The following is an 18544-nucleotide window of genomic DNA, read 5'->3' on the forward strand; positions in this document are numbered from 1 at the left end:
GCAAACCTCTATGAAAAAGGAAAAATAAACATACCAAACAGATCATTTATACTTTTCTTCTTTATCTATATTTAAAAATTTTCTACAATGAACATGTCATCTTTAAACATATTTCTTGAATAATAATAATAGTTTTTAAAGTTTCCCAAATAATTATATATTGTATATTAGCATTTTCTTAACTATGTTACATATGCACAGAAAAAAGACTAGAAGAAGTTTGCCAGAATGTCATACTTCCAAAGTTTGCCAGAAGTTAGCAGTCATGGTTTTATGTGGTGGGATTGTGAGGAATTTTTAATGTTTTAGAAAATTTGGAAATGTTGGGGCACTTGGCTGGCTCAGTCAGAGGACCATGCGACTCTCAATCTCAGGGTTGTGAGTTCGAGCCCCATGTTAGGTGTAGAGATTATTTAAAAATAAAATCTAAAAAAAAGAAAAGAAAAGAGAATTTAGAAACTTTTCTAAAATGAACATGTTTTTCTTCCATAATAAATTTTTTTTTTTAGTTAAGTAATCTCTACACTCAGCATGGGACTCGAATTCATGACCCCGAGATCGAGTCATGTGTTATACTGACTAAGCAGCCAGGTCCCCCTATAAATAAAAATGTTTAATAAGAGGAGGAAGAGAAGAGACATTTAAAAACAGCCTAGTTCTTTTTGTTTTTTAAGTTTATTTATTTTGAGGAGGCGGAGAGTGATTGTGGGGGAGAGGCAGAGAGAAGGGGAGAGACAGAATCCCAAGCACTCTCCGTTCTCTCAACACATAGCCCAACATAGGGCTCAATCCTAGGAACCATGAAATCGTGACCTGAGCCAAAACCGAGTCAGCTGCTTAACTGACTGAGCCACCCAGGAGCCCCAAGAAGAGCACAGTTCTGATGATATCTTCCTGTTGCCCATTTTATACCCCCCACTGGATTTAGGGCAGGCCAGGGGAACAAGGCAGACACCCTCACCTCTGCCCAGGGCAGCACCCTCTTTGTTTACCCACCCTGATGTGGCCCTGCTGTCCTTGTGGTTTTTTCTTTCCATGTTATCTTGGGGCATGATTCCCTTATCTCAGGCAAACTAATTGATGCATGGTGATGCTCATAGGGCAGTGAGCTGTGTGTGAATGCAAAAATGGAAGAATGTCAGTAAGGAGCCTTACACATAAATAATGGGCATAACTCATTTGTGTGCCATTGAGCCTCGCAGGAGTCATGCTGCATGCTCTTTCAAAATCTCCACAACCTCCAGTTTACAGATGAGGAAATAGGCTCACAGAGGCTCCATGCATGAACCTGTCTGTGTCGCAGTGTAGGTGTCTATGAAGTTTGCATATTTTGTGTCCCCAATCCATCACCAAGTTCTATTAACTAGGATCCCCTAAATAGCTTTCCAATCTGTCCCTTTATACCCTTTTCACTACCAACAACACTACCTCCTCCAGTTAAGCCCTACAGCAGTGGCCTCCTAACTGATCTCCTTCAGGCTTTTTGCACTCTCTGATTCTCTGTCTTTTGGAAATTTAAATTTGAACATGTCAGCCTACCCCACCACTATTACATAAGATTTTGTTGTGACTTCCAGTACTCTTAGGATAGAGACAAAATTCCTTAATGTGGATTACAGAGCCCTGTGTAGATACCTCTACCCACTCTGCCTCATGACTCACGATTTCCTCCCTCCTCTCTCTGTTCTAGCCCCACTGGCCTTTTAGTCCTTGTACTCAACATCTCCCTCCTGCCACAGAACCTTTGCATTTGCCCTACCTTCTTCCAGTTCCATTCCTGCTGGTCCCTGTGCCTAGTTAACTCCTATTCATCCTTAAGAACTCAGTTCAAAATGCTACCACTTGCTAGGTCACACCCTCAATATAGCACCTTTTACCTTCTTTTCCAGATAACTAAATACAGTTGCAACTTTACATTTGATTAGTTGATGAATATTTGTTTATTTTTACACTAAACTGTTAAGTTCCATGAAGGCAGGGACTGTGTTTCTTTGGATCACCAATCTCCAGTACTGAGCATAACACTTGGCCTGCTAGATGAGCTCATAAAATCTTTGTTATTAAGTGACTAGGTTAATGAACAAAACTCATTGAGTCTTCTGATCTGGTTCCTTTTCCTGAAAGGGCTCCCAAACTCTTCAAGAAGATAGGATGGAGGAACTATCATAATAATGCTTGCCACTGTTATGTGTAACAGGTCATCAAAGTAACAGCTGAGTCTACAGGCTGCATATTAGAGGCCTCCCTACCACTCATTTCCACCCTCTTCCAAAGAGGCTCAGGAGGGAAGCCACTGTGGAGAAATCCCTGGGCCACCCTTTGGCAGACGTGAAGCCTGGAGCCTCACCAGGAAGGCAGGGAGAGTGACAAGGCAAAGGAAGGGAATGGATGTTTACTAAGAAGGGACTCTGTTTTGGACATCATGTTTACATCTATCAACTCATTTATTCCTCCCCCAAAGCCCCATGTTGCAGATGAGAAAATAGACTCAAAGAGGTTGTGAAATGTGAGGGTTATAAAACCAATGCAGGGCAAAAAACTGAGTTTGAACTCACATCTGGCAGTCTTCCTCTAAAGTCTGGGCTTTTTCAGGCTATTTTCCTGGGCTCCAGCCCTCATATACCTCCCCCACTCTGTCATTTTAGAGCCCCAAAGTTTTTCATCATTAAAGACTCATCTATTGGCCTTTAGCTATAGCTCTCTTTACGCAGTGTATGGTGGTTGAAATCGATACCCTGGAAACAGAAACTCAACATTGTAAAGGCAACTACTGTGAGACCTAAAAAGAAATATATAAACAAGATCCTGTGTTGAACTCGAGTTGGAAGAGACGAGTCTGGCCTCAGGATGGAGGTAAAACTGCCACCCGGTTGCCCCCAGCCCGACTCCGGCTGTCGCTGCCACCGGCAGGAGGAGGGCCATGATCTAAAGGAACAAGAGGAGTTGAGAAAACTGTTTATTGGTGGTTTGAGCTTTGAAACTACAAATGATAGTTTATGAGAACGTTTTGAAAAATGGGACACACTTACAGATTGTGTGGTGATGAGAGACCCCCAAACAAAACATTCCAGAGGTTTTGGTTTTGTGACTTACTCTTGCGTGGAAGAGGTGGATGCAGCCATGTGTGCTCGACCACACAAGGGTGATGGACGTGTAGTGGAACCAAAGAGAACTGTTTCTGGAGAGGATTCTGCAAAGCCCATCTAACTATGAAGAAAAATTTCGTTGGTGGTATTAAAGAAGATACAGAAGAATACAATTTGAGAGACTGCTTTGAAAAGTATGGCAAGATGGAAACCATAGAAGTTATGGAGGACAGGCAGAGTGGAAAAAAGAGAGGATTTGCTTTCATAACTTTTGATGATCATGATACGGTTGATAACATTGTTCAGAAATACCATCACTATTAATGGGCGTAATTGTGAAGTGGAAAAGGCCCTTTCCAAACAAGAAATGCAGTCTGCTGGATCACAAAGAGGTCATGGAGGTGGATCTGGCAACTTTATGGGTCGTGGAGGAAACTTTGGTGGAAGAGGAGGCTACGGTGGAGGTGGTGGCAGCAGAGGTAGATATGGAGGAGGTGATGGTGGATATAATGGATTTGGAGGTGATGGTGGCAACTGTGGTGGTGGTCCTGGTTATAGTAGCAGAGGAGGCTATGGTGGTAGTGGACCAGGATATGGAAACCAAGGCGGTGGGTACGGTGGTGGTGGTGGAGGATATGATGGTTACAATGAAGGAGGAAATTTTGGAGGTGGTAACTATGGTGGCCGTGGGAACTATAATGATTTTGGAAATTATAGTGGACAACAGCAACCAAGCTGAGGACCCATGAAAGGGGGCAGTTTTGGTGGAAGAAGCTCGGGCAGTCCCTATGGTGGTGGTTATGGATCTGGTAGTGGAAGTGGTGGATATGGTAGCAGGAGGTTCTAAAAATTTTCAGAAGAAAAGGGCTACAGTTCTTAGCAGGAGAGTGAGCAAGGTGTTGTCAGGAAAGCTGACAGGTTACTTTGAGACAGTCGTCCCCAGTGCATTAGAGGAACTGCAAAAATCTGTCACAGAAGGAACGATGCTCCATAATCAGAAAAGTTCCTGCAGCTTAAACAGGAACCCTTTCTTGTTCAGGACTGTCATAGCCACAGTTGGCAAAAAGTGCAGCTATTGATGAATGCAATGTAGTGTCAATTACGTGTACATTTCTGAGGTCTTCTATCTGTTGTAGCTTTTTCTTTTTCTTTTCGTTACCTGAGGTATATTGCCCTGTAAATTGGGTAGTAATCCCAGGAATAAAAATTAAGGAATTTTTAACTTTTCAATATTTGTGTAGTTCAGTTTTTCTACTTTTTAGTACAGAAATTTTAACAAAATACAGTTTTGAAGGTGTTATTTGAGAGTTAATAAGTAAAGAAGAAGGTCATTGTTAATTACTATTTTGAATGAATTTTGCTAACGTTAACTGTGAAGAAACACCTGCTGACTTGCAGTTTAAGGGAATCTATTCTCCACATTTCCAAACCATGAAATGAGTGGACTCTGACATGTGGAGAGAATAGATATTTGTATGTTTGCAATGTGTGTTTTTGATAAATACTTGGGCATTTAAATTAGCATATTTGTAAATTTAATAGCATTAAGATTTACCTTCAAATGAAAAAAATCTCAAAATTAAAAAGAAAGAAAAATATACATATAACAAAAATTGGAATGTGGAAAGTAAACGGGGATGATGAATCACCCATCATTCATATTGAGGAGAAAAGAGATGCTATCTAAAATGGACAAATATATGACATTACACAAAGGGATAATGGTGATTACAGGAGAATTAAAAACAGAAGCTGTTGATGGGGTTGCTTCTGGGGAGTAGAGCTGGGGAGAGGAGAGAAACTTTCATTTTTCATTTGTTTGTCCTTCTGAGCTGTTCATCTTTTAAAAAAATTACAGTGTTCTTCTGTAACTTTTCTAAAAAGTTTAGAATATTTTTGTTGCAAAAGACTAAACAAACAAACATACCCTTCCTTTAGAATGCAGGTACTGTGTGTTTAAAACTGTTAGTCTTGACACCTGGAGGAGGTAGGTCTTTGGGTTTCCTCTGTGTCAGGAAGGACTTGAGTCAGGGGAGGGTCATGTGATGAAAATATGGCTTCCTAAGCAGTTGCCTCTGGGGAACGGGCATGGGAGAGAAGCTTGATAAATTTACCTTTGCAAGCACAGGGCCAGGCTGACAGAGGAGCACCTCTTCTCCCACATATTTCATAATGCAGCTCGCATTCAGACACACCCAGACACAAGAGGGTACTGACCCTAAGAGGGCCAGAAATAACCATCCCTCATAACTATCTGCGGTGAGACTCTGCCCCTACCAGTGCCACACTCTGAGCAGGACCTCCTACCTGCCTGGGACCCTGCTCCTGCAGGATCCATCTGACTCCAGCTTCTCAGGGCCCAGGTGGATCTAGTCCCAGAAAGATGAGATGCTGAGTGCTCTCTGGTGAGTGTGATTCGGGTCCTGTTCCAGAACTGGCCATAGAGCACTGAATCAGAGCCCTGCACCCCTCAGGACCCAAGGATCCCTTCCTCCTGAGGATTGGCACCCTCTTGACCTTTGCTTATCTGAAATTTATATCACTTTGGGCTACGGCAGCTGCACAAGAGGAGGGCTGGGGCACAGCTCCGGAGTGCCACTCACTGGCAGCTAAGAGCCAGAAGATTGGCATTCCCAGCACCAGAGAAAGTCCTGTTGATCTTTGACCCTCCGCCCCTCCCGGAGACTTGGCCCTCCCTCCTCTTTCTTCCTTTCTTCCCTGCTGGCCTCTCCCTCTGTTCTCCGTCTCCTCACTTCCCTGACACCCTTGCTCTGACTGGCCGTTTTTCCCCAGGTTGTTGCTCACGCCAATCCTTCCATGCTGTCTTCAAGCCCTACTTCCTGCACATCTCCCAGCCCTGATGGGGAGAACCTAAGTAAGAAGGTCCAGTGGACTTCTGGGAGGAGGAGGACGTCATCCACGGACTCAGAGTCAAAGTCCCACCCCGACTTCTCCAAAGTACCCAGGTCCCGGAGACCCAGTCGGCTGACGGTGAAGTATGACCGGGGGCAGCTCCAGCGCTGGCTGGAGATGGAGCTGTGGGTGGACGCGCAGATTCAGGAGCTCTTCCAGGTGAGTGCTACCAGCAGGGTGGGAGGCCACCAGGGGCCTGGGAGAGAGCCTGCTGGGAGACCTCAGGAGGAGCCGGAGGGCCAATGTGAGAGAAAGCTGCTCCCAACAAGTGAATGTGGATTTGCAGTCCAGAAACCTGCCTGCCTCTGGTCTGGGCTCTACCTCTAACTCTCTTCAAAATCTGAGCCAGGTCTTTTCACATCCCTGAGACTTAGTTTCCTAATCCACAAGATGAGCCTATCAACGTCTGTCATAGCTCCTTTGTAGGACTTTTGTGAAGCTCAAATGAGATACAAGAGCGATTTTTATTTACTTCATGTCTTGACTTACTCTCATCCTGAACACACATACGTGTCAAGGGCTACATTGTCCAGGACTATAGCTATGTGTAGCTATTTGCCTTTCAATTAATAAAAATTAAATAAAATTAAAGGTTCATTTCCTCAGTCACACTAGCCACATTTCAAGTGCCCAGTAGCCCCACGTGGCTCATGGTTACCACACTGTCAGCACACATATAGAACATTTCCATCCTCTCAGAACAGACAGCAATGGACTAGAATAAGTCCTTGGCCCTGGCTCTGATGGACTCCCCTCAACTCCACCCTGTGAAAAGGATGGCTTTCTGCCCCTTGTCATGAGAAGTGGTACCTTCCTTCTGAGATAACTAAAAATCGGGATCCTAGAGTAGTCACAACTGCTGCTTCAGCAACAAGGGTAGCATTCTGAACACTTAACTCTGTGTTAGGCACTGCACCCAGCACTTGGCATGCGTTACTCCATTCGGCCCTCTGCACAACCCCCTTCGGTAGCTATGTTTTTACCTCGAAGGAAATGGAAGCCTAAAGATGTTGAGTAACAAGTCCAAGGTCATACAACTAGGAAACCAGGAGACCAGGAGCTGCAGCTGGAGCTCTGCCTGCAGAGCCTGGGCGCTTACTCGGGCAGCTTAGTGGTTCTCCAGCCCTGAAGTACTTCAGAAAAAACCAGATAACCTGACTGTGCCTCAACTGACTTTAAATCTAGGGTGGGCTCCAGGCACTGGTCTTTTAATAAGCCCCACAGTTAATTCTAGCATGTGGCTGGCTGAGAACCACTGCACCAAGCCAGAGACCAGGAGTCTTGTCCACATACCATGGTCCTTTCTTCTTCTGCTTCTTGACTCAGCTCCTATCTTTTGTTTCTGGGGCGGCAAGGGGCTTGTCATTCTTCCGGGTAAGGGCTGTGTCAGTGGCCCTGTGATTGGGGGTGGAGGAGAATGATGCATGTGGCCCAGGCTGTCTTGTGAAGTTCACTGGGTCATGTATGAGTGTGGCCCAGGTGTCGACCATGTCCCCTGCGGCATTCTGGGCTCACTTGTTCAGTGTAGGGAGATGCCCTGGAACTGTGAGCAGGAGAGGCACATGTTCTTGGCCTGCTCTGCCCTTGGAGAACACCTCTACTGCCCTTCTATCCTGCTGGCACCCTCCCTCTCTGGAACAGTTTCACTTTCAGATTGTGGTACACTTGCACAAAAAGTCTCATATTTCAGACACCTCAGAGCAAATTTTTCCAGGCACTGGAGAGACACTAGACAAAGAACCTGCTTTTGTAAGATCAGTGCAGGGGGGAAAGCTGTACAACAATAAGCTCATCACATTTGAAAGCAGGATACGTGGGAGGGAGGACCACTCCCAGGCAATGACCGAAATAAAATACCTGGCCTGCAGTTGCCATGACAATTGTCCAAAGGTGCCAGGTAGCAGTTCCTCTCACCATCCCAGCACTTTTCAGCAGGAAGCATCCAAGTGCCTGGGGAAGCCCCAGGTGGCTGGTCATCTTAGGCAGAGATGGAGGCAACAGTGTTCAGGCTTACCTTGCCCGACTTCTACCCATATAGAGTCTGTCTCCACCCACCAGGCTCTCCTTGACATGCCCACCTTGGATAGAACTGCTGGGAATTATTCCAGGGATGCATCAGTACTTTTTTAGTTTGGTTTAATGGGTTCCAACCTTACCTTGTTGGAGGGCCCTGTCTCATCTCACTGGGTATGCACCAGCTCTGTTGTCGTCAGAGGAACCAAGTCTGGGTTCAACAAAACAAACAGACTTGGGGCCCTAGAGCTCCTATTGTCCAGAGGTGGAGTGTGGATTTGGCTTCTAAGGAAGGATGTAAACACTCATGAGTTTGTTCTATTTTAAGGAGGCTCTTGGGGCACCTGGGTGGCTCAGTTGGTTACGGACTTTGGCTCAGGTCATGATCTTGCAGTTTGTGGGTTCAAGCCCCATGTTGGGCTCTGTGCTGACATCTAAGGGCCTAGACCCTGCTTCAAATTCTGTGTCGTCCTCTTTCTCTGCTCTCCCCCCCCTGCTTTCTCTGAAAAATAAATAAACATTAAAAAAATTTAAGGAGACTTGCCCAACAATATGCCCCCCCCAGATCCCACCCAGGATTCCATGTCTCTTTTACGACAAGACTTCTTAAAAGTTTGTCCACACTCACATCCTTTCTTTAAAATGTTTATTTATTTATTTTGAGAGAGAGGGAGAGAAAGTGAGCACACAAGCCTGGAAGGGGCAGAAAGGGAGAGAGAGAGAATCCCAAGTGGGCTTCGTGCTGTCAGCACAGAGCCAGACTTGGGGCTTGGACTCAGAAACTGTGAGATCATGGCCTGAGCCGAGATCAAGAGTCAGATGCCTAACTAACTGAGCCACCCATGTGCCCCCACACTCACATCCTTTACTTACCTTTCCCCTTCCTTTCACTATTCAAACCACTGAAACCTGGCTTCTGTTCCCACCATTCTATTGGGAGCTTTTGCCAAGGTCACCAATCACTGCCTTGGGGCCAAATCTAATGTACACATCAGCAGGGGATACTGTTGACCACTCTAGAGTTTTGAAACATTCTTCCCCACGCCCCCTCCAAAAAGAAACATTCCTTCCCTATAGCTTCTATGACACTATCTTTTCCTGGTGGCAACTGGCATTTTTGATGCAGGCAGCCCTTCTGATTTGGTGACATTTTAAGAAACAATCTATTAGATTTCCAACTTTAAAAAAGTATTGCTAACAAATACGTGAAACAAACACTTGTTAGCTCATCCCTGAGACTTACTTCATTGCTGGTTCCCATGGCAGAGAGATCAGGAGTACGGGGATGGAACATGGAGTGAAAGTGAGAAAGGAGTCAGATCAGGCAGCATCTGGCAGGAAACCACTTCATGCAATATCGACTCACAGTTTTACCATATTTGTTCATCTCAGCAGGGGTTGTTTGATATATCCACTCATTTCTGAGAATTCAAAAAATACTTTAAGGAAAGAATATTTGGATTATGATATCAGCCCATATTCTCAGCTCCGGACTGCAATGGTAATCTGACTCTCAGTAATATATATGTACCTTATATCCAAAATACGTGTAGTTAATATCATAATTGATATGAAAAGGTTTTTGGGAGTCAGACTAATACTTTTTTTAGAGGTAGAATTCTAATAGTTGGAGTGCAGCTTTACTATTCTGCCCCACTCTCCACCTTCTGGAATTCCAAATGCACATGTGTTGGACCACTTGATATCATACCAAGATCACCAAGACTCTTTTGTCTTCTTCTTCCCCCCCCCCCCCCAGGTTTTTTTTCTTTCTGTGTTTCATTTTGGCTAGTTTCTGTCTCTGTATCTTCAAGTTCAACTGGTCTTTACTTTGGCAACGTCAAATATGCCATTACCTCCATTCATCCAGTAAGTTTTTCATTTAAAATACTGTATTTTTCATCTTTGGATGCTCCACATTTGTTTTTTTTCTCATAGATTTCATTTTTCTCATTAGTATGTTCATGGTTTCTTCATCTGCTAATTCTGTCATGTGTGTGTGTCTACTTCTATTAACTGATATTTCTCCTGGTTACAGGTCATATTTCCTGCTTCTGGTATGAATAGTGATTTTTTTGACTGGATACTGGACATTTTATGAGTTTCATGTTACTGACTGACTGGATTTTTTTTTCTTCCTTTAAAGCATTGGGCCTTGTTTTAATAGGCAGTTTAGTTACTTGTGGCTCAGTTTGATCCTTCTGAAGCTTATTTTTAAGCTACATTGAGTCTAGAGTATCCTTTAATCTAGAGAATAATTTAACCCCTAGTCAAGTATGGCCCTTCTGAGGTCTCTACTGAATGCCTAAATGATCAGTGATGACTGTCCACTCTGACTGGATGGAACTTGATTTGTCTCCCAGTCCTGTGTGAGGTCTGGGAACTGTTCATCTCTGTGCCTTTGGTGCCTCATAGTACCTGGGCTTGTGAGGCTTTATCTATGAATGTGCATCTTGTGTACAGCAAAGACTCAAGAGAACCTTTATGCAGATTTCTGGAGGTCTCTTTTCATAACATCCTCCTCTCCAGAACTTTGTCTAGCAACTCCCAGCCACCTCAACCCTGAACTCTGATCTCTGTCCTATCAATTTCGCAAGACCACTGTGCTCTCCTTGGGACCTCCCTCTCTGCTCTGTGGTCTGGGAATTGCCTCTAGGAAGAAATACAGGGCAATTACAGAGTCTGTCTCACCTGTTTCCCTTCTCTCTTAGGTAGTCCTGAGCAACCTTTGTCCAATGATTGAAAACATTGTTCATATATATTCTAGTTTTCTAGTTACTTTAAAAAAAAATGTTTATTCTTGACACAGAGAGACAACACGAGTCGGGGAGGGGCAGAGAGAGGAAGACAGAATCCCAAGTAGGCTCAGTGCTGTCAGCACAGAGCCCATTGTGGGACTTGAACCCACAACTATGAGATCACAACCTGAGCGGAAACCAAGAGCCAGACGCTTAACAACTGAGCCACCCAGGCACCCCTAGTTTTCTGGTTACTTATTTTGGGAGAATAAATTCAGTCCCTGTTACTAAGAATAAATATCTGGTTAACTCCCACTCAGCCTTCAGTTCTCAGATTAGAGGTCACTTCCACCAGGAAGCCTTCTTAAATCCCAGGCTTGGTTATGTTCCCTTTCCATTGTGTTCTCAAAGTATCTCATCAGAGTGCTTATCGCTCTGTATTATAACTGCCATTTCACTTGTCTATATCCTTCAGGAGACTATAAGCTTTTCAAGGGCAGGGTTATGTCTGTCTGTCTTGCTGTTATGGCCCCAGCACTTATCACAATACTTGGTGCATAGCATGCCCTCAACAAATATGCATTAAATGAATGAAGGATGAACCAGATGAGCTAGAAACCAAGCAAGCAAAAAGGAAAGCCTAGAGCTTAGGGTGAAAGAGCTAACTTAGAACCCTAGCATTATTTATTTTTTAAAAGGCATGGAGGGGTACCTGGGTGGCTCAGTCAGTTGAGCATCCGACTCTTGATTTCGGCTCAGGTCATGATCTCATGGTTTGTGAGATGGAGCCCCACATTGGGCTCTGCACTGAGCACCGGGCCTACTTTGGGTTCTTTCTCTCTCTCTCTCTCTCTCTCTCTCTGCCCCTTCCCCATTCATGGTCTCTCTCTCTCTCTGTCTCTCGAAATAAATAAATAAACATTAAAAAAATAAATAATAGGGGCACCTGGGTGGCTCAGTCGGTTAAGCGGCCGACTTCGGCTCAGGTCATGATCTCGTGGTCCGTGAGTTTGAGCCCCGCGTCGGGCTCTGTGCTGACAGCTCAGAGCCTGGAGCCTGTTTCGGATTCTGTGTCTCCCTCTCTCTGACCCTCCCCTGTTCATGCTCTGTCTCTCCCTGTCTCAAAAATAAGAAAATAAAACGTTAAAAATTTTTTTTAATAAATAAATAAATAAATAAATAAATAAATAAATAAAAAGGCATGGGAGGACTAAAACTGTTAACAGTGGTTACCTGTTGGCAGTTGGAGGAAGGAGAGGGCAGGTGAGGCTTCTTTTTCCTTTTTCTTAACCTAAAAAATATATATATATATCAACTTTATTGAGGTATAACTAACAGAGAATAAAATTCGAAGTGTACATTGGGATGCACTTTTTCATATGTAACCACTACTACCCCAATCAAGATATGGAACACTTCCATCATCTAAAAAGTCCCACAAATGGGGCGCCTGGGTGGCTCAGTCGGTTGAGCGTCCGACTTCAGCTCAGGTCATGATCTCACAGCTCGTGAGTTCGAGCCCCACGTCGGGCCCTGTGCTGACAGCCTGGAGCCTGCTTCAGATTCCGTGTCTCCCTCTCTCTCTGCCCCTAACCCGTTCGCATTCTGTCTCTGTCTCTCTCAAAAAAATAAAAAATAAACATTAAAAAAATTTTTTTTAATAAAAAAAAGTCCAGCAAATAATGTTAAACAAATTATACAGCTTAAGTACTTTTTTTTAATTTTTTTTTCAACGTTTATTTATTTTTGGGGCAGAGAGAGACACAGCATGAACGGGGGAGGGCCAGAGAGAGAGGGAGACACAGAATCGGAAACAGGCTCCAGGCTTTGAGCCATCAGCCCAGAGCCCGACGCGGGGCTCGAACTCACGGACCGCGAGATCGTGACCTGGCTGAAGTCGGACGCTTAACCGACTGCGCCACCCAGGCGCCCCACAGCTTGAGTACTTATTATATATGTATCTATTTGTCTTCTTGACTACCTCTAATATGTGGGCTCTTTGAGGACAAGATTTTTGTTTTGTTCACTGAAGCTCCCAAGTTCATAGTGCCAGGTTAATAACAGTAGTCACTGAACATATATTTGTTGAGTAAATAGATCTTGAAGTATTAAATAATCAGGGGCGCCTGGGTGGCTCAATCGGTTGAGTGTTCAACTCTCATTTTTGGCTTACATCATGATCTCACAGCTTGTGGGCTTGAGCCCTGCATCAGGCTCTGCACTAACAGCATGGAGCCTGCTTGGAATTCTGTCTCTCTTCTCCTGTCTCTGTCTTTTCCCTGCTTGCTCTCTTTCTGTCTCTCTCTCTCTGTCTCTGTCTCTCTCTTTCTCAAAAATCAATAAATAAACAACGTCAAAAAGGATTAAATAATCAAAAGGAAAAGGTGAAATTATCAAACCTCTAGAAAATGTAAAGGTGAATATCAAATATTTATTCAAATCCATATGAGAAGAACTTGCTAAGCATTAGAAGAAGGAGAAGGAGAAGAAATGGCAAAACCCAAACTGAAGGGGTGCCTGGGTGGCTCAGTTGGTTAAGTGTCCCACTCTTGACTTCAGGTAAGGTCATGATCCCAGGGTCGTGGGATCAAGCTCCACCTTGGACTCCATGCTAAGTGTGGAGCCTGCTTGAGATTCTCTCTCTCGCTCTGCCCCTCTTCCCTGCTTGCATTCTCTCTAAAATAAAATTAAAAAAAAATTAAACCCCCAAACTGGAAAAGACGATTAGTTACATTTAGCTATATATAAACATTTAGCTATATGTAAACACATATATTTCCCCAACCCCTTCCTCACACACAAATTTCCATCATATGTAGAATGAACGTCAGGGCTAATCTAGTTAAAAAAAAAAAAAAGACTTCTTAAATCAGTAAGAAAAAACTGAACCCAGTAAAAAAATGAATGAGGCAGCAGTTGAAGTGTATTCTGGTGACCCTGGGGGTTTCCAAGACCCTTTCAGAGGGTTCCTGGTTATGTTCATAGTAATATTGAGATGTCATTTGCCTTTTTCACTATGTTGACGTTTGTACTGATAATGCAAAAACAATGGTGACTCTCAGTGTGAATCAAGAAAGTGGCACCACGGGCACCTGGATGGCTCAGTTGGTGGAGCATGCAACTCTTGATCTTGGGGTCATGAATTCGAGCCCCATGTTGGGTGTAGAGAGTAATAAACAAACAAACAAACAGACTTTAAAAAAAAAGTGGCACCAACCTGTGCTAGGAGTCATGTTCTTTATCACCATAACACTTTCACTTAAGAAAGTCCTGTTGGGATGAGCACTGGGTGTTGTATGGAAACCAATTTGACAATAAATTTCATATTAAAAAAAAAAGTCCTTGATAAAGCAGTAAAAAATCACAAGTTTATTAAACCTTGGCCATTGAGTTCACATCTCTCTCTCTCTCTTTAATATTTATTTATTTTTGAGGGACAGAGACAGACCATGAGCAGGGAAGGGGCAGAGAGAGATGGAGAAACTGAATCCAAAGTAGGATCCAGGCTCTGTCTGAGCTGTCATCACAGAGCCTGACACGGTGCTCTAACTCACAAGCCATAAGATCATGACCTTAGCTGAACTCAGAAACCTAACCAACTGAGCCACCCAGGCGCCCCACATCTCTCTTTTTTTTAATAGACTTATTAAAATAGACTTATAAAATAAATATGTTTATTTATTTTTGAGAGAGAGAGACAGAGTATGAAGGGGGAGAGAGGGAAACATAGAATCTGAAGCAGGCTCCAGGCTCTGAGCTGTCAGCACAGAGCCCAATGCAGGGCTAGAACTCATGAACTGCGGGATCATGACCTGAGCTGAAGTCAAGACGCTTAATTGACTGAACCACCCAGGTGCCCCTAGACTTAATTTTTAGAGCAGTTTTAGGTTCACAGGAAGACTGAGCAGAGAGTTCTCATGTTCCCCCTGTCCCCACGCATGCATAGCCTCCCCCATTATCATTCCCCAACTAGAGCAGTGCAATGTTATGGTTGATGAGCCTACATTGACACATTATAATGACCCAAAGTCCATAGCTTGTATTAGGGTTCATTCTTGGTATTGTACATTCTAAGGGTTTGGACAAATGTGTAATGACATGTACCCACTATTATAGTATCATACAGAGTATTTTCTCTGTCCTAAAAGTCTTCTGTGCTTCACCTATATATCCCACTTTCCCCATTATTCCAACTGATCTTTTTATTGTCTCCATAGTTTTGCATTTCCCAGAATGTTGTATAGTTGGAATCATACGATATGTTTGGCCAAATTCAGATTGGCTTCTTTCACTTATTCCGTGTGTTTGCAGTTCATCTAGTCTTTTCATGGCTTGAAGCTCATTTCTTTTAGTGCTGAATAATAATTCCATCGGCTGTGTGTGCTGTTGATTTATCCATTTACCTATTGAAGGATGTATTGGTTGCTTTCAAATTTTGGCAGTTATGAATAAAGTTGCTATAAACATCTTTATGCAGGTTTTTATATGGATATGTTTCCAGCTCACTTGGGTAAATACTAAGGAGCTTGATCACTGGATCATATGGTAAAAGTGTGTTTAGTTTCGTAAGAAACTGCCAAAATGTCTTCCCAAGTGGCTGTACTATTTAGCATTCTTACCAGCAATGAATGAAGGTTCCCCTTGTTCCACATCCTCATCAGCATTGTGTTGTCAGCATTTTGGATTTTTTGCCAATTTGATAGGTATGTAGTGTATCTTACTGTTGTCTTAATTTGCAGTTTCCTACTCACATATTATGTTGAACATCTCATATCCTATTTGCCATTTGCATATATTCTTTGATGAGGTATCTGTTCATATCTTTTCCGATTTTTCAGTTGGGTTGTTCCTTTCTTACTTTTGAGTTTCAAGAGTTCTTTGTCTATTTTGGACAATAGTCCTTTATCAGATACACCCTTTGCAAATATTTTCTCCCAGTCTGTAGCTTGTCTTCTCATTCCCTTGAGCTTCTTTCATTTTCAATTTTATAAACTCTGTATTGTTTGAATTATTTCACTGACTATAATAACTTTTGTTTTTTTAAGTTTATTTATTTTGAGAGAGAGAGCACACATGCATGTGTCAGCAGGGGAGGGGCAGAGAGAGAGAGGGAGAGAGAATGCCAAGTAGGGCTCGAACCCATGAACCATGAGACCATGACCTGAGCTGAAATCAAGTGTCACACACTCAATCGACTGAGCCACCCAGGTGCCCCTGTGATAACTTTTAAAGACAGCTTTATTAAGATATGATTCACATACCATACAATCACTCACTTGCAGTGTATACTTCCAATAGTTTTAAGTATCTTGGGGTTATACAACCACAACTTAATTTTAGGACATTTTATCACCCCAGATAGAAACCCTGTGCCAATTAGCAGTCACACCTCATTCCTTACCACCACCACTCCCAGCCCTAGGCAACCACTAATCTACTTTGTGTCTCTATGGATTTATCTATTCTGGACATTTCATACAAGTTGAATCATAATATGTGGCCTTTTGTAACTGGTTTCTTTCACTAGCATAATGTTTTCAAGGTTCATCCATGTTGTAGTCTGAATCAATGCTGTGTTCCTTTTATTGTTGAGCAATATTGTATAGCTACATTATATTTTATTTATCCATTCATCAGTTGATGGAGATATGTATTATTTTACCTTTTGGCTATTATGAATAATACTGATATGAACATTCATGCACACTTTTGTGTCGACATGTTTTCATTTCTCTTGGGAGTAGACCTAGGAGTAGGATTGCTGGGTCAGGTGACAACTCTGTATTTAACATTTTAAAGAACTGCTGGGGAGCCTGGGTGGCTCAGTTGGTTAAATATCCAACTCTTGATTTCGACTCAGGTCATGATCTCACAGTTGTGGGTGTGAACCCTGCTTGATTTTCTAGCTCCTTGGGGCACCTGGGTGGCTCAGTTGGTTGAGCATCCGACTTCAGCTCAGGTTATGATTTTGCGGTCCATGGGTTCGAGCCCCATGTCGGGCTCTGTGCTGACAGCTTGGAGGCTGGAGCTTGCTTCGGATTCTGTGTCTCCCTTTCTCTCTGACCCTTCCCAGCTCACGCTCTGTCTCTCTCTCAAAAATTAAAAAAATAATTTTTTTAATTAAAAAAAAAAAGATTTTCTAGCTCCTCTCCCTCTGCCCCTGCCTCTTTCTCTCAAAACAAACAAATAAAAAAGAACTGCAAAACTGTTTTCCAAAGCAGCTGTACCATTTTAGATCCTTACCAACATGCATACACCTTTGAAATTAAACAGGCACTCTTTTTATTTTTTTTTAATTTTTAAAAATATTTATATTTGAGAGAGACAGCACGTGAGCACGGTAGGGGCAGAGGGAGATGGGGGGAGACAGAATCTGAAGCAGGCTCTAGGCTCTGAGCTGTCGGCACAGAGCCCGATGTGGGGCTCAAACTCATGAGCCGTGAGATCATGACCTGAGCCGAAGTTGGATGCTCAACCGACTGAGCTACCCAGGTGTCCCGAACAGGCACTCTTTTTAAAGAACCCTAGCCCTGTTTCAGATAGAAGATAGTAGGTATTCAGTAAGTGTTGAATGGCAGAATGAACATGTGGTCTGAGTAAGGTGAGGAGACAGACTGAACATGGAAGTAGGGTAGGAGATGGGTGAGCCCGACAGTAACTTTCACTCCAGCACCAGCTAGCCAGGCCCCTCTGAGCCCCATGTGATTCCCAAACAGGGTCAACCAACTCCTCCTGAGCCTGAGATTGACCTGGAAGCTCTCATGGAACTATCCACAGAGGAACAGAAGACTCACTTGGAGGTAGAATGTGGGCCTGGGGTTGGGGAATGGAAGCTGAGCTTAGAGAGGGAGGAGCCCAGGAACTCAGGTTTTGCCTCCTTGAGTGGCATGGGGGAGAACCAGTTCAGAGGAGAGGATTCCTGGGAAGCTGAGTGGAGGCTTGTGGGAAAGTTCTGTGGCTCAGGGACTCACTCTTTGCTCTTTTCCACCAGGCTCTTCTCCAAAACTGCCCCCGCCCCACAGAGGTAAGGGATGCTCTGCTGCTCTGGGGGTAAGCGGGACCTAGAGGGGAGGCAGCTAATGAAGAGGAGTATTTGAGAGGAAGGCTTAGCGCTAGGTCCTTCTCACCTTCCCCAGCTCTGGAGACATGGGGTCAGGGGAGATTAAGAAGGGCATTGTGGTGGGTGGGCGTGACCCCTTTCCTTGATCTCATCCCTGTTTCTCTTTCAGTCTTTTATCTCTGAGCTGCTCAGTCAACTCAAGAAACTCCGGAGACTCAGTCGGCCTCAGAAATAAGCCTTGGGAGACTACCTTCAGCAGCCTTAGCACTGCCAGGCCTGCCCTGAACCTCAGAATCCTGGGCTGAGAGGGAGATGGTCCCCTGGGACAAAGACAAGGAATGTGGAAGATGAGAAGGGACATTTGGATACCTCTTGTGTATGTGTAGCCACAGCTGGTTCCTGTTAGCTAGGCTTTCTGGAAGCCATTCATGGCTGTTGCCCGGTACTTTCCTTGGCAGCCAAGTGGATAAAACCTTTGGGAGCCCCAGCTGAATGGAGTGTGGAGCATATCTGTCCTGAGGGATAGGGGAGGGGACGGTCAAGTGATATACCAGAAGGCTAGCATCCTGAGTCACCACATCCATACTTCATTCACCCATCCATCTATCCATCCATCCATCAAGATAGGCCTTGAGAATTCAAAGGTGAAGGTCACAGTTCTACTTTAGAGCTCATGATATAGCAAGGCCCAGAGGCCAAGCAGAGGGCACCAGACTAGGACACACAGCATCCTG

At 43.9% G+C, this 18544-nt stretch overlaps 1 protein-coding gene and 1 pseudogene across 1 annotated transcript; both read left to right on the forward strand.

Moving 5' to 3' along the window:
- Nucleotides 1-2847: 2847 nt before the first annotated feature.
- LOC124508091 (heterogeneous nuclear ribonucleoprotein A3-like) lies at nt 2848-4049 on the forward strand (annotated as a pseudogene).
- A 1846-nt stretch (nt 4050-5895) lies between these two features.
- On the forward strand, nt 5896-18096 carry PPP1R14D (protein phosphatase 1 regulatory inhibitor subunit 14D). The gene is made up of 4 exons (XM_047074507.1): nt 5896-6158; nt 17467-17550; nt 17742-17774; nt 17980-18096. Exons 1-4 carry the CDS (start codon nt 5904-5906, stop codon nt 18043-18045), a joined length of 438 nt encoding a protein of 145 aa, XP_046930463.1. The 5' UTR covers nt 5896-5903; the 3' UTR covers nt 18046-18096.
- The last annotated feature ends 448 nt before the right edge of the window (nt 18097-18544 follow it).

Source organism: Lynx rufus, unplaced genomic scaffold (genome assembly GCF_022079265.1).
Source record: "Lynx rufus isolate CCGP_SWC_20201006 ecotype Redwood Valley unplaced genomic scaffold, mLynRuf1.p SCAF_13, whole genome shotgun sequence".
In the NCBI taxonomy this organism is placed as follows: Eukaryota; Metazoa; Chordata; class Mammalia; order Carnivora; family Felidae; genus Lynx; species Lynx rufus.